The 27,745-nt window shown below is 41.8% G+C and overlaps 1 protein-coding gene across 1 annotated transcript; it reads left to right on the plus strand.

The window, feature by feature from the left end:
- The first annotated feature begins 52 nt into the window (after nucleotides 1-52).
- Nucleotides 53-27,702, plus strand: LOC139556172 (zinc finger protein 292-like). The gene is made up of 8 exons (XM_071369760.1): nucleotides 53-300; nucleotides 16,256-16,410; nucleotides 16,776-16,854; nucleotides 17,125-17,260; nucleotides 17,434-17,636; nucleotides 19,235-19,371; nucleotides 19,599-19,740; nucleotides 19,928-27,702. Exons 1-8 carry the CDS (start codon nucleotides 139-141, stop codon nucleotides 27,143-27,145), a joined length of 8,232 nt encoding a protein of 2,743 aa, XP_071225861.1. The 5' UTR covers nucleotides 53-138; the 3' UTR covers nucleotides 27,146-27,702.
- Nucleotides 27,703-27,745: the final 43 nt, after the last annotated feature.

The raw sequence follows: 27,745 nt of genomic DNA on the forward strand, positions 1-27,745 counted from the left end.
CTGCTACCTTCCACAGAGTTCAAAACTGCTACGCCCCTCGGTGGAGTACAGTGGCATTTGATTCTGCGTGCGTTAATTATTCTGGTCACATGCTGTCTGCGTACGCGGCAGTGGTACGCGACCGAGTTGGGTGTGAAGATGGCGGACGAAGAGGCCGAACAAAACCTCAGCGCACAGACCGATACCAGTGCAACGATTGTGGCACTCCGAGAGAAATTGCTAAAATTATCAATTGCACTGAAGAACAGTACGGACTCGCCGACTCAGTCGTCTACTCAGTATTGTCAACACTTTTGCCAGGTTAGTTCTTTCTTTCGCTGTGCGCGCTGGCGATTCCAAAATAACCCTCGAGCCTTGCATTAGCATAGCTAGCTAAAGCTAGTTTACAATCCTGGATAATGTTGCCATTGTCAATGTGGAAATGGTTTAATTATTTATGTAAAATAAGCATACGTATACTTGTTGTAACACTAGCTGGTGCTATTGTGTTATGTGACTGACTTTCGCACGTTGCGGTAACGTTAGATAGCTAACTGATTTGATGTTGACACTGTCTGTAGCTTAGCTACCCTTTTGATACTGTGTGCTGACATAGCTAGCTTATTGAATTATCATAGGCGCAATGAGGAGGTCCATCATCAGCCTTGCTTTGTCATGTCTAGTTTACGCTGAGACGCTGACTTTACGGCCGTTGATAAAGTTAACGTTAACTGTCTCAGCGTTGACTGTCTCAGCGTTGTAGTTGGCTAGCAACTAATTTACTATGTTAACGATAATGAAGTAGCTAGTTAGCTAGTAGCTAACTAGCGAACAAATGGCTTTGTTCTGCCTTCACTGCAATGGGACAGGCCTCGCACACACTACACTGCATCTTTTGCTGACAGGTCTCAAATAAATGTGGGGTGTTTGTGTCCATGCATGGTCTCGGATTGTTAAACTGAAACTGTACCCATTTAGCCATTGTTCCTAAATGTGGGTTATAAAACAAATTATTGAGTTAACTAGGACAGTAGTTTTCAAACCTCTTCTCGTGGACCCCCAGACATTTCACAATTGTTTTTGTGGCCCTCAGACTAAAATTAGTTGACAAGTTTGAATCAGGTGTGTCATAGCTGTGGTATAGGCTAGGTAAACTACATGGACTGTTGGGGGTCCCAGAGGAAAGGTTTGAAACATCTGAGTTAGGCTATTCTGTCACAGTGTGAACTCCTTTTGAAATCGCTGAACACGTTTTCCCATCAAGTTTGATGCACTACTGAGGCTGCTCCACTTTTACTTTCTTGTGCCTTTCACGTAGCTATTGGTTTACTGACCCATATTTAATCTGGCCAAATTTTCAGTCGACTGGGTAGTGTCAGATGAAGAAGAACAATGAACTGTTACTTCACCATACACCTGGTTTTCATGTTAAAAAAATTGTTTTGCTCATAGTCAAGGGCTTGTTCCATTCATGACTGAGGCGGTGATAGTAAAATTACTTTATAAGTCCTCCAGAGTCCTCGAGGACAAAACATGGCCCCCCTCTTGACGGCAGAGAGAAACATACGTTTAAGTAAATTTCCTGCAATCCTACACATTTGGTTATGGGGTGTGGAGAAAATGTTGCCATTTTAAAGCAGGTTCTGGGATAGTACACATTTTGCCAAGAGGTGGAGAGAATTTGGCAATTTTGCAACACATTAAATGAAATTCTACTAATTTTGCCATGGAGCAAATCTGTTTTACAGCTCACTTCATGCAATTCTACTAATTTTGCCATGTGGTGAAAATACTTTTGCCATGACTTATGCCATATGTGTATGTTGCCCTATGTTACGGATATCTGAGTGAGAGTGACTAACAAAATCAATAGGGGCCCCCTGTAGTACAGGGCCCCTGGGTATTCGTCCATGATTACCACAACTTTCGATAGCTGGTTAGACAGACTTGCCAATCAAAAAATTGTTAGCTGACATGGCTAATTGAGTGACTGACATAAGACAAAAATTGCTCATGCACAACCAAATTTCTAACTTGCACCTTGTGTGTTATGCCATTATAACTCTCAACAGTAAGTTGAGACCCTTGAGTTCCCTCCTCAAAACGCGTCTATTTTTTGGGGTTTGGGGGCCCCTGGCGGCCTGGGGCCCTAAGTGACTGCTTATGCCTGGAGCCAGCCTTGGCTAAACCAGCTTGAATTGCTGTAACAATAATGATTTGCATTGTAACACATGAACAGAGGTCTAAATGAACAGTAGCAGGCCTCATTAGCATGCTGTTAATCATTCTTTTGAATCTTGTTGCATAAAGAGTTTTTGGACTGGCAGCCATTGTTGCAGTAGAATATCAAGCATGTGTGAATATCTGTGGCTAGAGGCAACGACTGTCCTTGCGCTGTGTGGGAGGATGGAAGGACACAGAGAACGGATGAGTGCCACTGCAGTAGGCACGGTTCTTCATCTTCACACTTAAATTGTCATTCATCTTGCAACATGTACATTCGAATTCAGCACAGCGTGTTTACAAAATAACACCCTTTTAAAAAAGTATCTGTTGGCTATTCATGACAATCCAGCGTTCTTTTTCAAACAGCATACATTGTTTTACATTTTCCTTTTCTGTCTGTCTGTGTGGAAGAACTGCTTGTTTTCTGCCCTCCACACTCAGCTGCATGATGCTTGAAAGAGCACTATCCCCAGGTGCACAGCTGGGTTCCTAGATATGCATGGCTCCCCAGCCTCTACTCTGCTCATCTAGCAGAGTGAGTGTATGGTGGTGTTATTAGACTACCAGCCGCGCTGCCGAGTGTTGTAAATCGCCTCCTCCCACCCGACCCCGGCTCGGTCTTAGGATGCCATGTGTTGTCTGGAGATTGAAGACATGTGAGACAAGCCACTGCCCCTGGTCACAGCATGGATGGTGATGAATATGGATGATCCTACTCTACTGTTGGTGTTAGTCTGGCTGGACTGGCAGTGTGCTTTCTACCAGATGTCTACCAGGCAGCCCAGGTCCGCCTCCCTTCTCTCTAATTAGGACCAGATCAAAATGGAGGGGTGAATGGGATTCTATGTATTTAGTTAGCGCCTCTCATGAGGAAAGTCTCTTGAGGCATTGTTACATAAATACAATCACAATACATTATTAGACTGTATTACATTATATACTCTAGATGGGTTATTTAGCTTAGCTAAGAAAAACACTTGATGGTTTAATTTATTTGCAATTCTAAGGCTACTTTTTCTTTAGATTCCAGTTTAAAGATAGTTGTGATAAATGATAACTGGTTGTTTGGATTATGTTGGCCAGTGCATTTGTTAAAGGCCTACTGTGATATCTACCAAGGTGTAGAGGTTGTGGAGAGAGCCGGTAGAACAGCAGATCCTCCTACACATCCCAGTCGCAGCTTACAATGAAATCAAATACTACACATGACCTCTGACCTCAGCTGTATGTGTGTGCACCCCAAATGGCACCATATTCCCTTTATATTGCACTGCTTCTGACCAAGGCCCATAGGGCTCATGTCAAAAGTAGTGTGCTATATAGGGAATAGGGTTCCATTTGGGATTCCTTCCGTGTCTGACAGCTGTGCTATGTCTTTCGCTCTGAGGGTTTGATGGATGTTGATGGATTATATCCCTGTGCTGACACACTGAAAATATAACATTTTATCAGCATGTGTGTGTTGTGTTTACAACTTATCTGTGGATCTGATCTTCGATGTGGAACCTTGTTTTTGTTATCAAGTAATATGGCTACTCTAAGCTGACAGGATGAGGACTGAACCAGAATCTAGATTTACAAGAGACATTGAATATTGCGTTTCTCCTTTATGTCCAGGAAGAAGCCATTCATCAGCTTTTTAAGCTTAATAATTTCAAAATGCGTACGGTACTTATTAAAGAATAGAGTTTTGCTGAGTAACTATCGTCATTACTGTCGTTACATCCGGTATGTACTTCCAAAAAAAGTCTAAGTAAAAAGTTACATGCAACTGAAAAAATGCCTTGTCTGGAAAGAATCTTACGTATTGTTTTTGACCAAGAGTGCATTTGCCAAATTCACCTCTCATGCACTTCCAATAAAATCCATTATTACTGCCGGGCACAGGTCATTGATTTTGATTTGAATATCATATCTCTTTCACCAGCGCAACACGGAATACATTAATATTTAATGTAAGTAGATTAAGTAAACAATATAGGATATGTTAGGGATGTGACAAATGGACAATTTTGCTTAATGTTTAAGCACTTTTTTTTGGGGGGGGGGGTAGTTTTCCATTAAAATGATAAGATGACATAAAATTCCCAGTCTATTCACATTGAAGAACAATGGTCCTGTTGCGTATGTATAAATTCTAGGGCCGGTCAATGAAGTTATGGCTACCGCCAGGGGTTGGAATCGTTTTTGTTTTTTGAGGAACAGAATCAGAACTGGGAACGAAAGTAATCTATACTGTTTCAGGAACATAACCATTAACAGCATGTGAACCGGTTAATACTGTTATTTTACACTCCGGGCATTTTCTTTTCTTTCTCCTAGTCCCACAAAAAAAAAGTGCCTATAAAGCCCTCACTGTGTCACAACTTTTTTCAGTGTCAGCCTGCCAGCTGAAAATCTTTGCCTGTGTGTGTGTGTGCAGGCTACCTCCCCCTCCGAAGCATAGTCTACTGTTGCCTACTGACGTTAGTGTTATTCAGAAATTAGGGAGTGAGATTTTTTTATTACAGAAGAATGAATTAACTTTTTCACTGATAGTTAACTATAGTATCCTTATCACGTTTCACATTGCAGGGCTCTACGCTGACCTTTTTTACAAGGACTATGAAAAAATATTTCAGGTAATAATTTTTCTAGACGTACTGATGCGCCTAAATAGACAATTCCAGTCTCACAGCAAAATGTTTAGTTGTATATGCGAATAAAAAGTTTGCACGGTAGAGTAGAGGTCGACCGATTGTGATTTTAACGCCGATACCGATTATTGGAGGACCAAAAAAGCCGATACCGAATAATCTGACAATGTTTTAATTTATTTGTAATAATGACAATTGCAACAATACTGAATGAACACTTATTTTAACTTAATATAATACGTCAATAAAATCAATTTAGCCTCAAGTAAATAATGAAACATGTTCAATTTGGTTTAAATAATGCAAAAACTGTGTTGGAGAAGAAAGTAAAAGTGCAATATGTGCTAACGTTTCAGTTCCTTGCTCAGAACATGAGAACATATGAAAGCTGGTGGTTCCTTTTAACATGAGTCTTCAATATTCCCAGGTAAGAAGTTTTAGGTTGTAGTTATTATAGGAATTATAGGACTATTTCCCTCTATACCATTTGTATTTCATTAACCTTTGACTATTAGATGTTCTTATAGGCACTTTAGTATTGCCAGTGTAGCAGTAAAGCTTCCGTCCCTCTCCTCGCTCCTCCCTGGGCTCGAACCAGGAACACAACGACAACAGCCACCATCGAAGCAGCGTTACCCATGCAGAGCAAGGGGAACAACTACTAGAAGGCTCAGAGCGAGTGACGTTTGAAACGCTATTAGCGCGCGCTAACTAGCTAGCCATTTCACTTCGGTTACACCAGCCTCATCTCGAGAGTTGATAGGCTTGAAGTCATAAACAGCGCAATGCTTGACGCACAATGAAGAGCTGCTGGCAAAACGCACGAAAGTGCTGTTTGAATAAATGTTTACGTGCCTGCTTCTGCCTACCATCGCTCAGTATATGCTTGTATGCTCAGTCAGATTATATGCAACACAGGACACGCTAGATAATATCTAGTAATATCATCAACCATGTGTAGTTAACTAGTGATTATGATTGATTGTTTTTTATAAGATAAGTTTAATGCTAGCTAGCAACTTACCTTGGCTTACTGCATTCGCGTAACAGGCAGTCTCCTTGTGGAGTGCAACGAGAGGGAGGCAGGTCGTTATTGCGTTGGACTAGTTAACTGTAAGGTTGCAAGATTGAATCCCCCGATCTGACAAGGTGAAAATCTGTCGTTCTGCCCCTGAACGAGGCAGTTAACCCACCGTTCCTAGGCCGTCCTTGAAAGAACACATTCTTATTTAACTTACTTGCCTAGTTAAATAAAGGTATAAAAAAAAACTAGACTGCAAATCGGCGCCCCAAAATACCGATTTCCGATTGTTATGAAAACTTGAAAGCGGCCATTACGATTAATCGGTTGACCTCTACTGTAGAGCCATGCATTGGATTTATTAACTACAAAAAGGTAAAACGTGTTTTTATTTCAATTCTGGTGCACACACAAGCTTGTTAGCTAGATAGCTCAAGTCCAATGTTAAGCCAACGCTCTGAAGCCCTACACTTGTCTGTCCAATGCATGTAAATAGCTTACCTGCTCCATAGCAAGTCATTTAATGTTGAGCTAAATGTAAAGAAAATAATGTACTTTTCAGAGGTTTAAAAAGGAACCGAAAGGAACGATATATACCGTTACTTTTTGGGGGTTTGAATCAGTTCAGAAATTGTATTTTGCTGGTCAGAATAGTGGAACGGAGGGGGAAAAAATAAGGGTTTTGTTCAGAGATGAAATGATACCGCGGTCATATATCCGTGAAAGCACCTTGGCTACGGCATGTTTCTTTCTGACTCTTTCGACTCGCCACTGAACAGGCATTTTATTTGTCTGTAAAGGAATGCTGCTTCTGAAGCTGCCTGCGGGCAGACCACTCTCATAAAAAATAGTAGTTTAAAGTTCATTAAGTACTGTGACTTACCAAGACCTCTAGACGGGGAAAAAACATCTCCGGCTAGGGATCGACTCCTAAGATTCAGTATTTTTGGAATGGAGGAGACTGATTAGTTGCCGTACTTCCGAGAACACAAACACCTTCCATCTTTCACAGGTGTGTGCTTTTCATGTTCAATCAATTCAATTTACCACAGGTGGACTCCAAGTTGTAGAAACATCTGAAGCATGATCAATGGAAACAGGATGCACCTGAGCTCAATTTTGAGTCTCATAGCAAAGGGTCAATACTAAAGTACATGTTTTTGCTTTGTTATTATGGGGTATTGTGTGTAGATTGAGGATTTTTATTTAATCCATTTCAGATTAAGGCTGAAATGTAACAAAATGAAAAAGGGAAGGGGTCTGAATACTGTCCGAATGCACTATATAAAAAGGAAGAGTAGTGTCCCTAAAACACTTCCTTGTGGCACTCCACAGCTGATTAATCTTACATCTGATAAGGTGCCATTGATATCAACCATCTGATACCATGCTGCTAAAACCTAGGGCCTAGAGTTACAAAATTCCAGGAACTTTTCATCAATTACCTGGTTTTCCCGAAATCCTGTTTGGAGCATTCCGGATTACCTGCTTTATTCCCTCCTGATTCCGGGAAACATTCAAATGAGATTTCTGGAAAATGTATTGAAAGTTCCAGGAATTTTACAACCCAACTAGGGCCCTTAACTTGTGGAGTAGTATCTGGTGGGCTACTGTATCAAAGGCTTTCTGAAGGTCCAGTAAAACCATCCCACAAAATGTTCCATCCATCTCTTTCCTGATACGGTCGGTTAAATACAGTAAACAATAATTAGTTTAATGTGACTTTGTAAAGCCGGACTGCAAATCATACATCAGTGCATTCTTGGATATGTACATGCCAATTTACTCATAGATCATCTTCTCCAGGACTCCCAGAATAGAGACCTGTAGTTACTTTGGTTTCTACCTTTCTACCTTGTGTAGTGGGATAACCCTAGCAAGTTTCAGGTAATTTGGAACCCTCCCTTGTTCTATTGAGATATATAGGTGAAGCAGGGTGAAATATGTTCAGTGTCTTTTACAAACCTAGCAGGCATATTGTCCAGACCAGTTGCTTTAGAATATTTCATGTCCTGTCAGAGAAATCTCCAGATTTTTGCTCAGACTGACGTTACTTGCTTTGGTTTTGAGCCTTATGCTCTAGCCTTGCAGTTTGAGAGTGCCAACGTTTCTTTGGATTGTTGGGTTTAATAGGACTGTGACCTTTTTGCATCTAATCATTTTGCTCACCCCATTTCTAAATTTCCCGCAATGACATTTTGCAATTTCTTGGCTTGCAAAGTTTCGCAACTTCAATAAAGCAGGGCCGATCATCAATGTATAGGCTAGGATATTCTTCACTAGCATCATTAGCGAATAGAATATACCACAAACCCCATGACGTGCCTTATTGCTATTATAAACTGTTTACCAACGTAATTAGAGCAGTATAAATAAATGTTTTGTCATAACCATGGTATAGGGTCTGATATATCACGGCTGTCAGCCAATTAGCATTCAGGGCTTGAACCAACCAGCTTATAATTCTGGATAGGCTTTTTTTACCGTATTTTAATTTCGTTACTAATGTTACAGGAGGTGTAGAAGAGGTGGATTTGGCACATGCGCACTTAGTCAAAAACAATACTTACATTCTTCCAGGCATTTTTTCAGTTGCAATAGACCTTTTCTGGAAGTACATACTGGTCGTAACGGTAGCAAACTCCATTCTTTGGTATGTACCGAAAGAATGTTAGAAATTATTAATCATGGGAAGTTAAATGTTTGCTTCCTGGTCATAAAGGAGAATAGCCATATTCAACATCTACTGTAATCCTAGATTCTGGTTCAGATGAGGACCTGCTGTATGATTATGAATGCTGCTTATTGTTGTTATTGTTTGTGATCCACTTCAGAGCCAAGGAGAGCCCAGTTGAATTAAAAAGCAACTGTCATAAACACCTGTAGAGAGAGGGAGACTATGGAGAAAGTCAGACAGATGGCTTTTTAGGCAGTTACTGTAGGCTGTGTAGAGTACACTGCATACATGTTTGAATCCTATTAGTTTTACAGGTGGCATCAAGCAGGGTGTTGTCTTTTGTCAGCGTGTTGATGAAGGTAATGACTAGAAGCATGAGTTGGGATCAGTCAATCTGCCTCAGTGTTGCCAATTTGCTGTTGGAGGAGAGAGTGCTCTGTAAAGGGGCAATCTGTAGTTGCAACAATTGTATGTATTTTTTACTTTTAAATGAATGGTACGAACCCGTTGATTCTTGAAAAATATAATTTATAAATGCCTCATGAGCTTAGTTCAACTGTTCTATACCATAAGCTTTTTTTAAGCCAAAGTTTGTAAACAAATTAAATGTATAGAAACACAATATAGCCTCAACATGGTTACAGCTATAGTTTTGATATCGTGGATGGTCAGTCCTTGCATCCATAGCTCTGTCGGGGAGGCGGGGAGGCACTTTTCTCCTGCAGTTGACTGGCCTGCCAGGCATGGCCAGTCAACTTGAACCCTCCCAAAATGAAATACTTGTTTTTTTATGTTTTCATATGCCAACCTGGGTCTTGGTAATTTGCAGTGTTTTTAAAGTAATTGTCTGTATCAGTCTCAGAAATACACAAATCTATATTACATGAACTTGATTTAAGATAAAAAAACTTTATGCATCTTAATGAAAACAGACAAACATCATTACATTATGTATTAATTGAACATGTTAACCACATGTATACAATATATCTGAGACAGAACAATGTTATTGAGAACTGGTTACTGAATCAACTTAAGTTAGAGATTACGTTCCACTACCAGCTGCCCCATTAAAAAACATAACACAACAATATACAATAAAATACGTGTTTCTTTCCCAGCCTTCACTTACTTTGCTTCACCCTCCCTCTTCAGTCACTGAATGGTCATCTTGACCTTAGTTTTTCTGAACACACACAAGAATGGTGTATAGGTACTTTGTAGAAAAGACCGGTATGCAATTCTTATATAAACATAAGAGCAGACAGGGGAAAGCACGGGTGATGGGGCAAGCACATGCCACCCAAGGGTAGATTAAAAGATCACAAGTGAGAGTGCATTGAAATGTACAAATTCAGAGAGCCGAATGGTCAAAATAAGATTAAGAGGTTGCCAGATTTGATCAAATAGGCAATTTATTAGTCATGACCTTTTTGAGTTTCACCACTTGCTACCGGCCCTCTCTGCCATGTAGTCTCAGTCTCCGGGCCATGGACAGAGATCAGCAGCAGACTGTTCATCATGCTGGTAGACAGGCTGGACCTCCAGTCTGACTTGATGCACTTCATGGCTGAGAACCCTCTCTCACAGCTGTATGAGCTCATGGGAAAGACCAGCATTTTCTTTACCGTTACCCTGATGTGGGAGAACTGGTCTGGCCTCCCAACAGTAGCTTGCAGCAGGCGCTGCCACAGCACCTGTGGCTGAAGGTGTCTGAAGTGGTGGACATTTACCTTGAGCTCCAGCCGCTCATGCGTTGCATGTGTGGAGGACTTGAAGTCCTGACATTCCTCCAGGATGTGGCTAAAGCGGTCTGTGAACAACTTCAGCTCCTCCAGGCCAAAAGTAGCGAGTACATTGAGGTAATCTGGCTGGCTGGAGTGGTCAAAGAGTGGAGACTGCTTTCAAGATTCCCATTTCCAGGTTTCCAAAATGCTTAGACACAAAATGACAGTCATCCACAAGCTTCTCTCACTTCCCAGAAGGCAGTGTCGTCATTTTCTTTTCTGCAGTGGCACATTTCTGAAGGCCGTCTTCTCTGGTCCAACATCTTCCAGGAACTGTTGGATTCTTGGTCCTGGGGATCTCTGATCTCAGAGACACGTCAAGATGATGCCCAAGTTGGGGCTTGACATTTTGGGGCATTCATCATTGCCCGACAAGGTAACACATTCACCCTGTAGTAACAAGCCTTATACAACGGCTGAGTCTAATCCTGGAGGCTGATTGGTTAAAAAGGCATTCCAGCCGGTGTCTATTCCACAAGTTGCCACCGGCTTAAGCTATGATGTTGAAATGCCTATTTACTGTTCCATCTCACTGTGCAATCCACTGTCTCACCATCCCAGCAAGGCAATTTATTAACTTGATCTCCATTATAAAAATCGAGACATTACCTCCCATTTTTCTTTTGAACTAGCATTTGATTTTCAGCAGCAGAGCTTTGTATAAACCTTGCAGTCTCTTTCGCTGACATTTGCAACAATGAATTTCAATATTGAAACAATCTCCTGCTTGTCGGGATGAGGCAGACGGCTTTCATCGGCAGGTCAAAATCATGAATCAACTGGCATCATTTTAATGGATATATACTGTACAAAGAAATGTCAGCAGAAAACGAAATGAGATGCAGCTAGTTTGCAGTCTTTCCAGCTTCAGTTTGAAGTGTTAACTGTGTTGGCTAGTTCCTCTGAACAACAGTGTCCTGATGAGAGCACATTTTCTATTCCAGGGTCGCGTCCATAGATACAGAACAAAAAGACTTAACGACTGGGTTTGCGTCTCTGGCAACCCAACCGATAGCACGAACGACCAGCTGGCTTGGGTAGAAACCTTAGATTTGTATAGGGACTGTATCTTAGTGTACAATCGGTTCAGGCCAGGGAGATACAACCGTATTCTCTAGATTACCATAGTAGCTAGCCATAGCCTACAGACGTGCATTCTAATAGGCCTATTTGCCCAACAATGGAATGATTTTCTAATACTATACATTTCCAAAACCTAAATAATTACATATGCGATGCCTAGCCAGCCATATTATTGTTTGGAACCTGGACATTTTACATTCGCATATCTTACCTTGCTTTTAACCGCCTACAGCCGAAATCCGACCATAGGAAAAATGCGAATTCTTTAAGATTTCCTGATATGCCATTGAAACCAACATTTGTTCTTCTACTGTTGAAAGGCAGTAAGGCACAATCCTTACTGCCTTTGGCAAGTTAAACTATTTTGATAAATGCAATTATTAGTGGGTCTTATGGTTGTGGAAGGCTTTTACAGTGCCTTCAGAAAGTACAGTGCATTCAGAAAGTATTCAAACCTCTGAGAAACAATTTTCATCAATCTACACACAATACTCCATAATGACAAATGTATTACAAATACACAAACATTTTTTACAAGTATTCAGACCCTTTTCTATGAGACTCGAAATTGAGCTCAGGTGCATCCTGTTTCCATTGATCATCCTTGAGAGATTTCTACAACTTGATTGGATTCCAACTGGGGTAAATTCAATTGATTGGACATGATTTGGAAAGGCACACACCCGTCTATATACGGTCCCACAGTTGCCTGTGCATGTCAGAGCAAAAAACCAGGCCATGGGGTCGAAGGAATTGTCTGTAGAGCTCTGAGACAGGATTGTGTTGAGGCACAGATCTGGGGAAGGGTCCAAAACATTTCTGCAGCATTGAAAGTCACAAAGAACACAGTGATCTCCATCATTCTTAAATGGAAGAAGTTTAGAACCACCAAGACTCTTCCTAAAGCTGGCCGCATAGCTAAACTGCGGCCAGCTTTAGGAATCGGGGATAAGGTCCTTGGTCAGGGAGGTGACCAAGAACCCAATGGTCGCTCTGACAGAGCTCCAGAGTTCCTCTGAGGGAGATGGTTGTCCTTCTGGAAGGTTCTCCCATCTTTGCAGCCCTCTATCAATCATGCCTTTATGCTAGTGGTGAGATGGAATCCACTCATCAGTAAAAAGCACATGACAGCCCGCTTGGAGTTTGCCAAAAGGCACCTTAAGGACTCAGACCATGAGAAGAAAGATTGCCTGGTCTGATGAAACGCTCTGATTGAACTCTTTGGCCTGAATGCCAAGCGTCACGTCTGGAGGAAACCTGGCACCAATCCTTACGGTGAAGCATGATGGTGGCAGCATCATACTGTGGGGATTTTCAGCGGCAGAGACTGGTCAGGATCGAGGGACCGCTGAACGGAGGAAAGTACAGCGATCCTTGATGAAAACCTGCTCCAGAGCGCTCAGGACCTGACTGGGGGGGTTCACCTTCCAATAGGACAACAAATGTCCTTGAGTGGCCCAGCCAGAGCCCGGACCTGAACCTGATCGAACATCTCTGGAGAGACCTGAAAATAGCTGTGCAGCGACGCTCCCCATCCAACCTGACAGAGCTTGAGAGAATCTGCAGAGAAGAATGAGAGAAACTCCCCAAATATAGGTGTGCCAAGCTCGTAACGTCATACCCAAGAAGACTTGCGGCTGTATTCGCTGCCAAAGCTACTTCAACAAAGTACTGAGAAAAGGGTCTGAATACTTATGTAAATGTGAAATTGCAGTTTAAAAAAAAATATATATATATAGATACATTTGCAAAAATGTCAACCTTTTTTGCTTCTCATTATGAGGTATTGTGTGTAGATTTAAGGACATGTTAGAATAAGGCTGTAACGTAACAAAATGTGGAAAAAGTTATTCCGCATTTTGTTACGTTACAGCCTGAATTAAAAATGTAATAAATGTGTTTTCAACCATATACACACACTACCCCATAGTGACACACCAAAGTTTTTAGAAAAGGTTGCACATTTATTGAATGCAGAATTTATTGAAATTAAATGCAGAAATATATCTTATTTACATAAGTGTTCACACCTCTGAGTCAATGCATGTTTGCATCACTTTTGGCAGCGATTACAACTGAGTCTTTCTGGGTAAGTCTCGAAGAGCTGTGCACACCTGGATTGTACAATTATATGCACTTTTTTCTTTTTTTTAAACTTCAAGCTTAGTCAAGTTGGTTATTGATCATTGCTAGGCAGCGATTTTCAAGTTTTGCCATAGATTTTCAAGCTGATTTAAGTCAAGACTGTAACCAGGCCACTCAGGAACATTCAATGTTGTCTTGGTAAGCAACTCCAGTGTATATTTGGCCTTGTATTTTAAGTTATTGACCTACTGAAAGGTGAATATGTCTCCCTGTTGGAAAGCAGACTGAACCAGGTTTTACTCTAGGATTTTGCCTGTGCTGAGCTCTATTCCGTTTATTTGTATTAATAAAAGTAAACTCCCTAGTCCTTGCCGATGACTAGCATAAATATAACATGAAGCAGCCACCACCATGCTTGAAAATATGAAGTGGTACTTAGTGATATGTTGTTGTTTGGGGCAAATCCATAACGCTTTGTATTCAGGACATAAAGTACGTTTCTTTGCCAATTTTCTTTTCGCAGTTTTACTTTAGTGGCTTATTCCAAACAGGAAGCATGTTTTGGAATATTTGTATTCTGTACAGGCTTCTTTCTTTTCACTCTGTCAATTAAATCAAATTGTATTTGTCACATGCGCCGAATACAGTGAAATGCTTACTTACAAGCCCTTAACCAACAATGCAGTTTTAAGAAAATCCCTTTAAAAAAAAGTAAGAGATAAGAATAACAAATAATTAAAGAGCAGCAGTAAATAACAATAGCGGGGCTATATACAGGGGGTACCGCCACAGAGTCAATGTGTCAATGTTCGGGGGACACCGGTATTGAGGTAATTATGTACATGTAGTTAGATTTATTAAAGTATCTATAATTAGATAATAACAGAGTAGCAGCAGCGTGGGGGTGGGGGGGGCCATTTGATTAGCTGTTCAGGAGTAATATGGCTTGCGGATAGAAGCTGTTTAGAAGTCTCTTGGATCTAGACTTGGCGCTCCGGTACCGCTTGCCGTGCAGTAGCAGAGAGAACAGTCTATGACTAGGGTGGCTGGAGTTTTTGACAATTTTTAGGGCCTTCCTCTGACACCACCTGGTGTAGAGGTCCTGGATGGCAGGAAGCTTGGCCCCGGTGATGTAGGTTAGTTTTGTGGAGTAACTACAATGTTGTTGATCCATCCTCAGTTTTCTCCTATCACAGTCATTAAACTCTTTAGCCGTTTTAATGCACCATCCAAAGTGTAATAAATAACTTCACCATGCTCAAAGGGATATTCACTGTCTGCTTTTTTAATTTTTACCCGTCAACCAATTGTGAGTCATTGGAAAACCTCCCATGTCTTTGGTTGAGTCTGTTTGAAATTCACTGCTCGACTGAGGGACCTTGCCGATAATTGAATGTGTGGGGTGAAGAGATGAGGTAGTCATTAAAAATGTTACACACTATTGCACACAGAGTGAGTCCATGCAACTTATATGACATAAGCACATTTTTACTCCTGAACTTATTTAGGCTTGCCATAACAAAGGGGTTGAATACTTACTCAAGGCATTTCAGACATTTCATTGAATTTGTAAAAATATCTAAACATAATTCCACTTTCACATTATGGGATATTTTGTGTAGGCCGTTGACACAATCTCAATTAAATCCATTTGAAATTCAGGCTGTAACAAAGTCAAGGTGTGTGAATACTTTCTGAAGCATTGTATATTTAGCCTATTAATCATTTTACAAGCCCTTAATTCTTTACATTATTCCTGACTGTTTGAAATGCAGTGTGTTGACTTTTTACGTTTAAATAATCTCTATATATTGTGAATCACCCATAAATTTGAAAGCGATCTAGATATAATTTTTAGGCCATGTCGCCCAGCCCAATGTTCTAGCATCCAACTAGCCTCAGCCCTGTCTCCAGCTAGCATTTATTTCCTGAAGAGCAGAAGAGGAAGCTGTTACTGGAGATAAGTCTCCATAACCTCACCAACCTGCAAAGGCTTTTTCCACTAGTAGGCTTTTGTTACTGAGCCGTCTGAGACAAAGTGCAGCCAACCATCCATGCAGTGACGTTAACAGTAATGTAGACTGTTGTTTCTATGCCAAGGTACACTGAGATTGTGAATAATTCAACAATACTGAGGTAGCTAATAACACACATGTAGCATAGGCCATGAAATGTTCTCTCACCATCATGAGCAGAATAAAGTTGTATGGTTTCTCACTTAAATCAGATTTATTCGTCATTGCACAGTTCTCATGAACTTTTTTATAACTTAATTCTCTCTGAGGAGTTGCCTGACTGAGAGAAGCTGTCAGAAATACTTGTCTTTTGATGCTGCTCAGAACCGGGCTTCTCCTCCAGGCTCATCTGTCTGCACTCTCCAGAGTCTCACTGCTCTCTGTGTGTGGGCATCTGCCCAGCCCCCTCTGCTTTGATGGAAAGGGGCTACACATCTATTCTGTAGGCTCAAGTTTTGTTAAACCATATCCAACATGAATGAAGTGGTTGGTAGCTTTTTTTATTTTATTCTACTGGTCTAAACGGGATGCATTACAACTGCTTGTCATTTCACATATAAACATTTAGGCTAATTATAGACATTTCGCCCCCCCCTCCTGTTGCAAATTAATTTCAGCCGTAGTAGTGGTAGGCACTATATTGCATCTAAAGATATCAAACATCTGCCTTTGTAGCTCTCTGTGGATGACTTCATTGGTGCATAAGAGAAAAGTGAGTAACTTCCCCCCTCTTTCTCTCTCTCTAGACTCTGGTGGAGTATGCTGGTCGATGGAGGATGGAGGAGGAGCCCCTGCCCCTGGTGGAGGTGTATACAGTGGCCCTGCTGAGCTATGCCCAGGCCTCCTCCTGCCTCTCCTCTCAGTGTGAAAACGTCCCCCTCGTACTTGAACGTCTCTCACTGTGAGTACGCCTGTATAATTGGTGGAGGGGTTTAGCCTGCTTGTAATTCTCCATGTGCCTGCAAGATTAGTACCCATGAGATTTTAGAAGAACATAATTTGAAATGCACATCAGATGAATTACTGTACTATACATTATCTCAGATGTAGAATTGTATGATACACCCTACATGTAGAATAAAACATTGGATGAAGTTACCTAACACCATCTCCAGCTATTTGTTTTACAGTGCTTTGTTAACATTATTGATCATTACCAGACTTGCCTTTATTCTTCAGATGATCATGTTTAAATCACTGCACAAAATACAAAGGCTTTAGTCATCATGTTTGGGTAGCTCATTTGATTTCCTATTGGTTGTGCAGGAGCTGTGTAGAGCTGCTGCTCTCCCTGCCAGAACACTTCCCAGATGCCTTGTGGGAAGAGTTCAAGTCATCTGTTCAGGTAAAATGCTTAGTCATGTCACGCATGTCCTTTTTATATTCAATGAGGTCTTGTAAACTACCCTTGTAGGTTACTGTATTCCTGATTTGAGTTTCTTTATCTGTTCAGGATAGTATTTTAAGATAAGATTCCATTTAGTCTGTTTCTGAAATGTACTACATAATACTATATATGTTGCAAGGATGCACCATTTATTTTAATGCGTAATTGCTTCTAAAAGTACCTACGGCTTTAAGAATACTGTCACTGAGTGAATTGTGTGTGTTGCAGTCAGCACACTCCCAGCTGCAGGAGAATGGCATCACACAGCTGGCCCTCCTGTCTGCTGTGGCTCAGGAGACTGGTGTGTGGACAAACAGCACCCTGCATAGTCTCCTCTCTAATGAGTCTCCACAAACAGAGGAGGGTGAGTGTTCTTTTACTACAATAAAGGAAGAAAACCCTGTGCACAACAGTGCGTCTAGATCCAGGAACAACTTTTGATACTAGTTGTTATTCAAGTCTTGTACATTTGAACCAGCATTTTATATCAGTACTCTATTTGTATTGTCTCTGTATGAATCTCAATATCCTCTTTAGTTCACAAGTTCCTTCAACTTGAGGGACCCATTCTGCTGGAGATGAGAGTAAAGCACCTTATCAAGGAGAACCACATGGAGAGGGCTGCACTGCTGGCAAGGGTTTGTGCAGAGTGTCCCGAGTTTGAAGGAAAAGGGCACTTTAAGCAGATGTACCTGGTCTGCCTGTGCTCTGCCTCAGCACAGGAACCACTAATGGAGGAGGTAGGTTGGGACAGTCTGCTAGAAACAGGTTGAGTCCCAAATGGCAACCTATTCCCTATATAGTCTGCTACTTTTGAACAGGGCCCATATATTTTTTTTTAAATCTTTATTTTAACAGGGAAAACAGACTGAGACCTGGATCTCTTTTACGGCTGTGCCCTGTGTAAACATGTTGACATGTACAGTTTTAGACATACAGACAAGAACATTTCAAAACATACACAATTCAACAGAAACAATCACAGACAACATCATATTGATCCTCCATAAGCATTTTAAAATGGGCAAGGGACACCAGAGTGTCTAACTTAAGTTGGATCTGCAGTTTGTTCCATGAATAAGGTGCAAAGGAACTGAAGGCAGTCCTACCCAACTCTGTGGAGACCGCAGGAGTCTCTAATGTAATCCACATCTGTGATCTGGTTTTAAAATTAGTACATCTTGTGGAAATTAATGATGATATATATGGAGGTAGTTTTAAAAGAAGTGCTTTATAAATAAACAAGAGAGCATGTTGCTCTCGCCTCACAGATAGAGAGACCCAACCCACATGTTGATATAGGATACAGTGATGAGTTCTGTAACTATCACCCGTGATAAACCTGAGTGCACAATGGTAAATAGCATCCAGTGGTTTTAATGTGTTTGCCGATGCATGCATATAGATAATATCACCATAATCTAAAACGGACATAAAAGTAGCCTGCACAATTTTTTTCCTATTTACAGAGGACAGACAAGCCCTGTTTCTGTAAAGGAATCCTATCTTGAATTTGAGCTTTTTTCCCAATTCAGTAACATGTTTTTTAAAAGAAAGCCTATCATCTAACCATACCCCTAAGTATTTATATGCAGAGACCTTATTGATTTGAGTACCATCCAAGCTAGTGATTACAAACGTGTTTCTAACTGAGAGTTTAGACCTAGAAAAAAACATGACATTTGTTTTCTTAGCGTTTAAAACAAGTTTAAGCTGTAAAAGAGACCCCTGTAGTATCCTAAAATCAGACTCCAACTGCATTAAAGCTTGGTCTGCTGTTGGAGCAATAGAGTACATCACTGTGTCATCTGCATATAAATGGAATTTACAATATCTGACATCATCACCAATGTTGTTTATATAAAGTGAGAACAATAGTGGGCCAATTATTGAACCCTGAGGGACCCCTTTAAGTAACTGTAAGGGGTCAGACTTGACCCCATCGACCATGACGGCTTGAGTTCTATCTTTAAGATAGTCATAAAACCATCGGCAGGCATCAGTGCCCAGTCCTATAGATGACAGCTTACTCAAAAGGATAGCATGGTCTACAGTGTCAAAAGCTTTTGACAAATCTACAAACAACGCAGCACAGTGCTTTCTATCGTCTAAGGCATATACTTTAATTATTTAACTGTCAGGCCTCCGTGGATTCATTGCACCAATCAGAATGGCTCTGTCCTCGCTATTGTTTTCTAGTGTATGAAATTGAGACTTTCATCAACAAAAGGGCAGGCCGTTCAATGGAAAAGGTGTAATTGCGGCTTGAGGCAGACCTGTTGCATACCACATTGAAATATCATTTGAATGCAATGCAGCTCTTCATTTTTATCGACAGCTCTCCGAGGTTGATTGCCGTGATGCACTAGAAATGATCTGTAACCTGGAGTCGGAAGGGGATGAGAGGGGAGCCTTCAGCTTATGCTCAGCCTTTCTAACACGTCAGCTTCTCCAAGGAGACACTTATTGTGCCTGGTAAGATCATGGCGCTACGTTTCTTGCATTAAATCCCACCCCTCCTATCTGTTTGACATATAAAATGTATTTCTATTGTGTTATTACCTGTTTCAACTTACAGTAGTTGTAAAACAAAATAAAATGCGCTGTGCAATCTTGTTTAGTTCTTCAGATAATTCAGGTATTATAGAATATATTATGACTATTAATTATTAAGCTATTTGGTTTATTTATTTTCTCTCCAGGGAGCTGACACTGTTTTGGAGCAAACTGCTGAAGCGGATGGAGTCATCTGAAGAGACGTTCCTGGACAGATGCCGTCAGATGTCTTTGCTGTCCACAACGGTCTTCCACATCCTCTTCTTCATCAAAGTCATTCAATCAGAGGTAAGCTTCTGCCCTGATATATTCATTTTTTTCTGGGTGTATATAGACTGAACATGGCACACTGTAATTTTTGCATTGTATAGTCAGCACTCCACCCCTTTTGTTCTATGTGCGCTCTTGTTTCATTGATAGTCAATTAATATTTAGTGCGTTTCACTCTAAAACCCTTTTTTTTTTTTTTTAACAGGTGGGTAAGGTTGGACTGCCAGTGTGTGTTGACATGTGCATACAGGCTCTACAGTTGGAATCAAGTGACGCAAACAACAAGGCCACCATTTGCAAAACCATCTCATGTTTGCTGCCCACTGATCTGGAGGTAAAGCGGGCCTGCCAGCTGACAGAGTTCCTCCTGGAACCCACAGTGGACTCCTACTACGCCGTGGAGACTCTGTACAACGAGCCAGACCAGAAGCTGGAGGAGGAGAATCTTCCTGTGCCCAACTCGCTCCGCTGTGAGCTCCTGCTGGTGTTCAAGACCCAGTGGCCTTTTGACCCTGAGTTCTGGGACTGGAAGACACTGAAGCGTCACTGCCTGACCCTTATGGGTGAGGAGGCCTCCATTGTGTCCTCCATTGACTTGCTGAATGACAATGAGATCCCAGAGGCCCCTGAGGAGGAGGAGGAGGACACAACCCAGGGTGAGGAAGTGTTCAGAGACGTCACGGACTACTTCGTGGACACCACACATGAACTGAATGAAATAACCGATAAAAGACAGAAAATCCGAGAGACAAAGAAACTGAGAGAGAAAGGGTTCATCTCGGCCAGGTTTCGAAACTGGCAGGCATACATGCAGTACTGTGTTCTGTGTGACAAGGAGTTTCTGGGGCACAGGATTGTACGTCATGCACAGACTCACTACAAAGATGGACTTTATAGCTGCCCGATATGCGCGGAGACCTTTACCTCAAAAGACATATTGGAACCACACGTGGCATCACACGTAAAGCTATCATGCAAGGAAAGACTAGCTGCAATTAAAACAAATAAAAAATTAGCTAATCCCAAAACGGCTGCTCCTGTTATTGCGGCTCTGAAAGCTAAGACTGAAAATCTACTTCGGAAAAAAGATGCAAACAGCGATTCCCAAGAACACAATGGGGAGTCGCTTCAGACAGAATCAGTTCAGACCAAAGTCTATGGACTTAAGACCGAAAGCAGCACTGAGGAAAACACATGCCCTGTTGCAAACTGCAAAAAGGGATTCAAGTATTTCCGAAATCTTCTTGTTCATGTGAAAGCACATAGAGATAACGATGAAGCAAAGCGCTTCCTTGAAATGCAGAACAAAAAGGTGATTTGTCAGTATTGTCGTCGCCAATTTGTTAATGTCACCCACCTTAACGATCATTTGCAAGTGCACTGTGGTGTCCGACCCTACATTTGCATACAGTTGAACTGCAAGGCCAGCTTTCTCTCCAACACAGAGCTGCTTGTACACAGAAAAGAACATGTCGTATTTAAAGCCAGATGCATGTTTCCTAGATGTGGGAAGATTTTCAATGAAGCGTATAAGCTTTACGACCATGAGTCACAGCATTACAAAACTTTCACCTGCAAAGTCCCTAACTGTGGAAAAGTGTTCCATTCTCAGTCACAGTTGGATTTGCACCAGGAGGAACATGTCACAAAAGAGGTGGAATACCCAGCTACAGACACTGACCTTTCTCATTTTCTGGACCAGAGGATGCTTTCTGATCAGGCTTCCTTCTCAGAGGATGTTGTTGAGGCTTCTCATCCATCAGCATCTGTTGAGGTGAAGCACTCGATTGACAACCTGCTGAATGCTTCTCAAGGTCCTGTTGAGAATGATCGACGATACATGATTCAAAGTGAGCCACCAGTAAAAGAACTGTACCCATATTCAGAAAGATCTGTTATTCGGTCTACCACAAATGCACAAACACATGACCCAAATCAGCTGAGACATAGACACCAAGACCCCTCAGAGACTGCTGCATATGACTATATGAGACCCAAACCACATAATCCTCCATTAGCTTCATACCAATATCCTGGGGATTTGCATCATGCCCAACAACCAAGTGTGTTTCAAGGTCAGGTCCAGAGTTTTCGCAAAGGTGGAAATTATGAATCCAGGAACTACAATTCTGACTACCGAGTACCAGTTCAAGAACAACAACATCCACACATGTCTGTTAACATGTCAGCATCAAGCCAAACCTCCCATTACATGTCAACTCCAATGCCTCAAATTCTTCCATCGGTCTCTCACACACTTCTTCCACTAGTAACTCGTTTGCCAGCCACTGGTTGCAGAACAGAGAATACACAGTGCCCGTTAGCAAGCACTCCTGCCCCACAGCACCACCAATTACCAACTACTCCTGCCCCACAGCACCACCCATTACCAACTACTCCTGCCCCACAGCAACACCCATTACCAACTACTCCTGCCCCACAGCAACACCCATTACCAACTACTCCTGCCCCACAGCAACACCCATTACCAGCTACTCCTGCCCCACAGCAACACCCATTACCAGCTACTCCTGCCCCACAGCAACACCCATTACCAGCTACTCCTGCTCCACAGCAACACCCATTACCAACTACTCCTGCCCCACCCCAAGGAGAGAGACACCACTGTGCTTTGGAGACATGCGATCGCAACTACAGCTCCTACAGAAGTGTTACCAAGCATATGAAAGCAGCTCACCCAGAGTTTTATACAGAATGGAAACTTGTTAAGAGAAAAACAAGGGAACATGAAAAAGCAAGAAAAGCTGCCCCGTCGAGTCTGCCTCTGATCGGGAACCATAACTCTGTTGCTCCAAAACAACATCAACAGGCTAATGGTGTCCCAGTTCACAGCCACAACGTCATTCAGCCAACCCCGCCCCTGTACTCAAACTCAAACCACTCTTACGCTTCCCATTCAGCTGCTGTCCAAAGCCAGGCTTTCCCCAACCAAATGGACAATATCTTAGATCCCATTGTACTCTCCCAGCTAGGAAACAACCCCAATCAATATGCCCCACCTAGTATGCCATGGCAACAAACACCAGGAAACAACCAAATCCAGAATTATCATTCACAAGTATATCCCTCCTCAAACCTGCAAGGGATGCCACAAATGGATGGTGGAGGAATGGATGTTCATGTTATTCCATCCAGTCATATGATGCGACCTAATGTGGAAAGACCAGCAGAGTCACTGCTACCAACAACTATGGATAATGTTCTTCAGCCTGTTTTCCCCTCTTATGTGGACATTCTGAAAGACTCAAGTCTCTCAAATCAGCTGGGAAATGCTGCACTTCCCTACACACCGCAGACTCAAAGTAATTTGCGTTCTAATTTCAATCCCCCTGAAAGGAGTCGAAGAATGCAGAAAACCAACATGGAATCACATGTCCTTGCAGGAAACCAATTGCTAGCAAGAAACAACAGTGCATCTCAAGACGGCACCAAAAATGCTGCTGAAAAAAATCAGATGGGCAAAAAAGTCAAGCGCAACAAAAGAACAAAGTGGCCTGCCATTGTTAAAGATGGAAAGTTCATTTGCTCTAGGTGTGGTAGAGAATTTACAAATCCCAAATCACTTGGAGGCCATTTGTCCAAACGTTTACACTGCAAAGCCTATGACACTGAGCTCCTGACAGCAGACTTGCCTAAATCATTTCTTGATCTTCTCAATTCAGAGCAACTTCTCAATACTCAGCCCCCACCATCTTCACAGTATAACCCTGCTGCACCGTATGCAAATGATGGCGAACAACCCGATGAGATTCTTAAACAAATTATGGTTACTCCAAATATTCCCAATATGTTTGAGCCCTCAGCGATTCCACAGCCAACGTTCCAAAATCCTTATGGCCCCTACGGACCTGCTGGACGCTTGCCAGAAAGCACAGTCATACAGCACACAGGAAATGTCCAAGTGAAGACAGAAAATGAATCGTATACAGATGGTTATCTTCAGCAGTCATGTGACCCTGGGTTTGGCAGTAGTGCATTCTATGAGCCACTTCTCACTCAGGTGCTTGCAGAAAACAACCCCACCGTCTCACTTCACAGACTTCCCACAGACCATATTGATAATTTACTGAGGGCAGAAACACTGATGAAGATGAAAGAAGTGAAGGGGAATTCTGATTCTGCCTCCAATTCAGGAGGGCTGTCTAATGATGGACTTCTGGCTGCAATGGCTAGTTTGGCGGAAAACCTTATGACAAACCCCATGTTGCAGATCACCTCACCAGACCCTCAGCCTCAACACAGTCCAGCAGCAACAAGTAGCAAACCGGTGGAGACACGGAGGAAGAGTGCGGAACATAATGTCAAGAAAAGATTGCGTGAACAGATTTTAGCTGGAGACTTCCAAAGAAGAAGCATTTTATCTCGGACAAGCAGCACTGACACACATGCCAGTTTGAATCTGGTGTCATCCAATCCAACAACCAATGATGTACAACATTTTGGAGTACGTCAAAGTCCTCAGCCTTCCAAGATGATTGATCACGAAATCCCCTCTGTATCATCTGCCCAAATGAACGGAGCAGCACCCATGAAGAGCTTTACTAATTTCAGAGAGGCTTCCTCTCAACACCACGAGGTACCTGCACCAACCTGCATTGTTGCGAATGACGTTGATCTTGGTCCTAATCTAACACCTGCAAACCAACAGCATTGGATAATGGACATTCAGACTGCATTAGAGAGGCTAGACTTAGACAAACAACAGGTGTGTGATTCTACTCCAACATATTCCTCCACAAAACCTAGCTGCACTGATATTTGCAATGATACTAAATCATTCCAGCCTAATGTCTCAACAGAGAAGGATACACAGATTCCTGATGGCTGTAGAAAGCGGTTTGCCTGTGAGAGTGACAACTGCACATACAGGGCCATGACAAAAGATGCCATTTTAAAACACCTCATCAAGACTCACAATTACACCAATGAGATGATCAATTCGATTAAGAAAAAACATGGGAAATTTGCCCCATTTTCTTGTCAAATGTGTGACAAGACTTTTACTCGAAATTCAAACCTTAAGGCACACTGTCAGACAGCTCACAGATTGACACAGCAGGAGATTGCAGAACTAATCATGAAGCGCAAGTCAAGCAACACGGTTGGATTTGCTAATAACGAAGACAAACCACTTGTGCATTCAGAGCCTCCTTTGTCTGGTCGGATTGCCACAGCGCCCCACTCAATAATGGAGAATATTAGACGTCAACATTCACTCCCGGATGTGAGCCAAAATCAAGATGTGACTGTAAAAAACGTGTTTGCTTCAGGAGAAAGTATAAAACAAGACTACCACCCACATCCTTTCAAACAGCAGACTTCTCAAGGCATAGCTGACCCGAGATATCATGATAATAGCCTCTCCATGGGAATGCAGCCAATGCAAAGGATGCCCATGCATGATCAGACACCATTAATGCTAATGTCTGAATATCAAATTAACGCACACTACTCAACAATACCCCAACAGCCTTTAATGACCCCTCCTGATGCAGATCAATGGTCAAATGGACAACACATACCAGCTCCATCTAGGCCTATGCCTACTCATTACAGTCAACAATCTGGAGGCTACCTGGCAGAAAGAGCTGGCTCAATGACACCTGCTCCATCAGATCCCCTTCAGGTTTGTGCTCCCTTGCTAGAAAATACATCCAAAATCAAGCTGCAGAGAGGTCCAAAGCCTAAAGTAGAAAAGCCTAAAGTAGAAATTCCCAAGAAGACGAAAGAGAAGAAGTCTGAGGCAAATGATTCTTTCAGTCCATACAGGCCATATCGCTGTGTTCATCAAGGATGTGCAGCAGCCTTTACAATTCAGCATAATTTAATCCTCCATTACAGGGCTGTCCATCAGTCTGCTCTATCTACATGTGAAATGAACAATGAAAATGATCAAAATGAGGAACATGATGAGAAAAAAGGCATCAAGCAGGAGGGGGTTATGGAGGAGGAACCAGAGGTTGAAGTAACCCAGGTAACAGAACTCAGATGTCAAGTGAGCGACTGCTCGAGAATATTCCAAGACGTTCCGAACATGTTGCAGCATTACCTCCAGCTTCACAAGTTCAGCCTGGATAAAGCAGGATCTCTAATGTCAAACATCAACCTAGGCAGATTCCGATGTGATCAGCAAGGGTGCACAGCATCCTTCATTGCTTTCTGGAAGTACATCGGACATATTGAAAAAGAACATGACAAGGCAAAACTTGCCAAAATGGAACCTGTGGATGGGATGTTCCAATGTGATGTCGAAGGCTGTGACCGTGCTTACGCTACAAAGTCAAACCTGCTGAGGCACACCATGAAAAAGCATCATGACCTTTACAAACTCCAACTGATGAACCAACGGAAAAGTGAAGATTGTGAGAAATCTGACTCCAAGAATTCACATTACCAAATAACTAAATCAAGCGATGGGAAAGAAAACATAGAGGGCAACAAAAAGATTACACAGAAGGGAGGTGACAAAAAGAAAACTGACAAGACAGAAAAAAATAGTTGGACGAAATATGGAAAACCCTCATTGAAAACTAAGGATGAAGCGTCTGCAATGTGCATTAAGAAATGCAAGTTGCAATACCCCTGCATGATAAAGGGCTGTGATTCAGTGTTGAAGTCTGAACGGAGTATCATGAAGCACTACATGGGGCACGGACTGTCCGAGCGATACTTAGAAGAGCAGAGAAGCCACTTCATATTCTGCAAGAAATACCCAAGACGTAGAAACCTCCGCGCTGCCAGGAGCGATGACTCTAAGTCTGAGACCTCCTCAGAGATATCCGACAGCGAGGACACAGCAGACACGGGCCTAGAAGGAAGTGAGTTTGACGAGTATTCAAAACCTGTGTTACGGAGAAAGGGGAAGGGCGAACTGTGTGATGCCAAACCTTCGTACGATGAAAGTTCAGAAACTGCATCTGATGGTTCTGTGGTGGTGAAACGCAAGCGAGGAAGTCCACGGAAAAGTGTTTTTGAAAAAATTGTAAAACGCAAGAGGCTGACAAGGAGTAATGCGGTTTACTGTGGAGAAAATGGATCGGACTACGACTCCTCTAGCACTGCCCTTACCCAGGATGAAATGAACGATCAAAGTGAAACGTTGACCTCCTTTAAGCCAATGGGATTCGAGGTATCTTTCTTAAAGTTCTTGGAGCAATCAAGCCCATCTAAAAACGCTCTGAAGAAGAGGATTCGACTGAGAAACGCTACAGTGTTGTGCAAAAGGTCAGACACATACTTGCACTACCCAAAAGGCTTTGATACCCTTGAGTTCAGGAACCCTCAGAAGCTGACGTCACTTAAAAATATAAAAATTGTAGTGGACAAAGCCTTTTCGGACGTAGCTGATACTCTGCTGAAGCAGCTCCAGGAAATGCGACCCACAGTAATATTAGAAAAATAGATTCCTATGTAGTATTTAAGTGACTGGCTAAATGTTTTTCTTGTCAAAACACCGTAACTCAGGATTAGAACGGTTTTCAACCTGCTGCAGAATGTTGCCCAAAACAATAATACTTTTGATTTTGTTTTTTCACCGCAAAATATAAATCCACGGTTTTTCAGTTGACTATGTGGAAGTTGTTTTAAAATGATACATTATTTACTGTAACCTTGAGTCTGTAAAAATCTTTTGTCTCTATTATATATTGAGGTCATTTTATATTATGTATTATTGGTAGGATAAATTTAAGCATGTTTGTATTTATCTTCCCAGCACATTGCCTTTGCAAACTAAATTTAAAATGGAAGGCGATTAACATCCCCATGAGACAATGAAATGGTCCTTTTAAACAAACGGAATGTGATGTGTATAGTTTGTGAATGTTGTTGTTTCATTATGCCTTGTAAATGTTCATTTGTACGTAGACAATGTTGTGTGTAAATATTGTTTTTGTTTTTTTCAATGAACTACTGCCACCAGCAGTCTAACTTAATTGAGATAAACAGTTTTGTTACAGATTGCATTTCTCACTGGTGTTTCTTTCACATGTGTTCAGATTTG

This window comes from Salvelinus alpinus, chromosome 27 (assembly GCF_045679555.1).
Source record: "Salvelinus alpinus chromosome 27, SLU_Salpinus.1, whole genome shotgun sequence".
Lineage (NCBI taxonomy): Eukaryota > Metazoa > Chordata > Actinopteri > Salmoniformes > Salmonidae > Salvelinus > Salvelinus alpinus.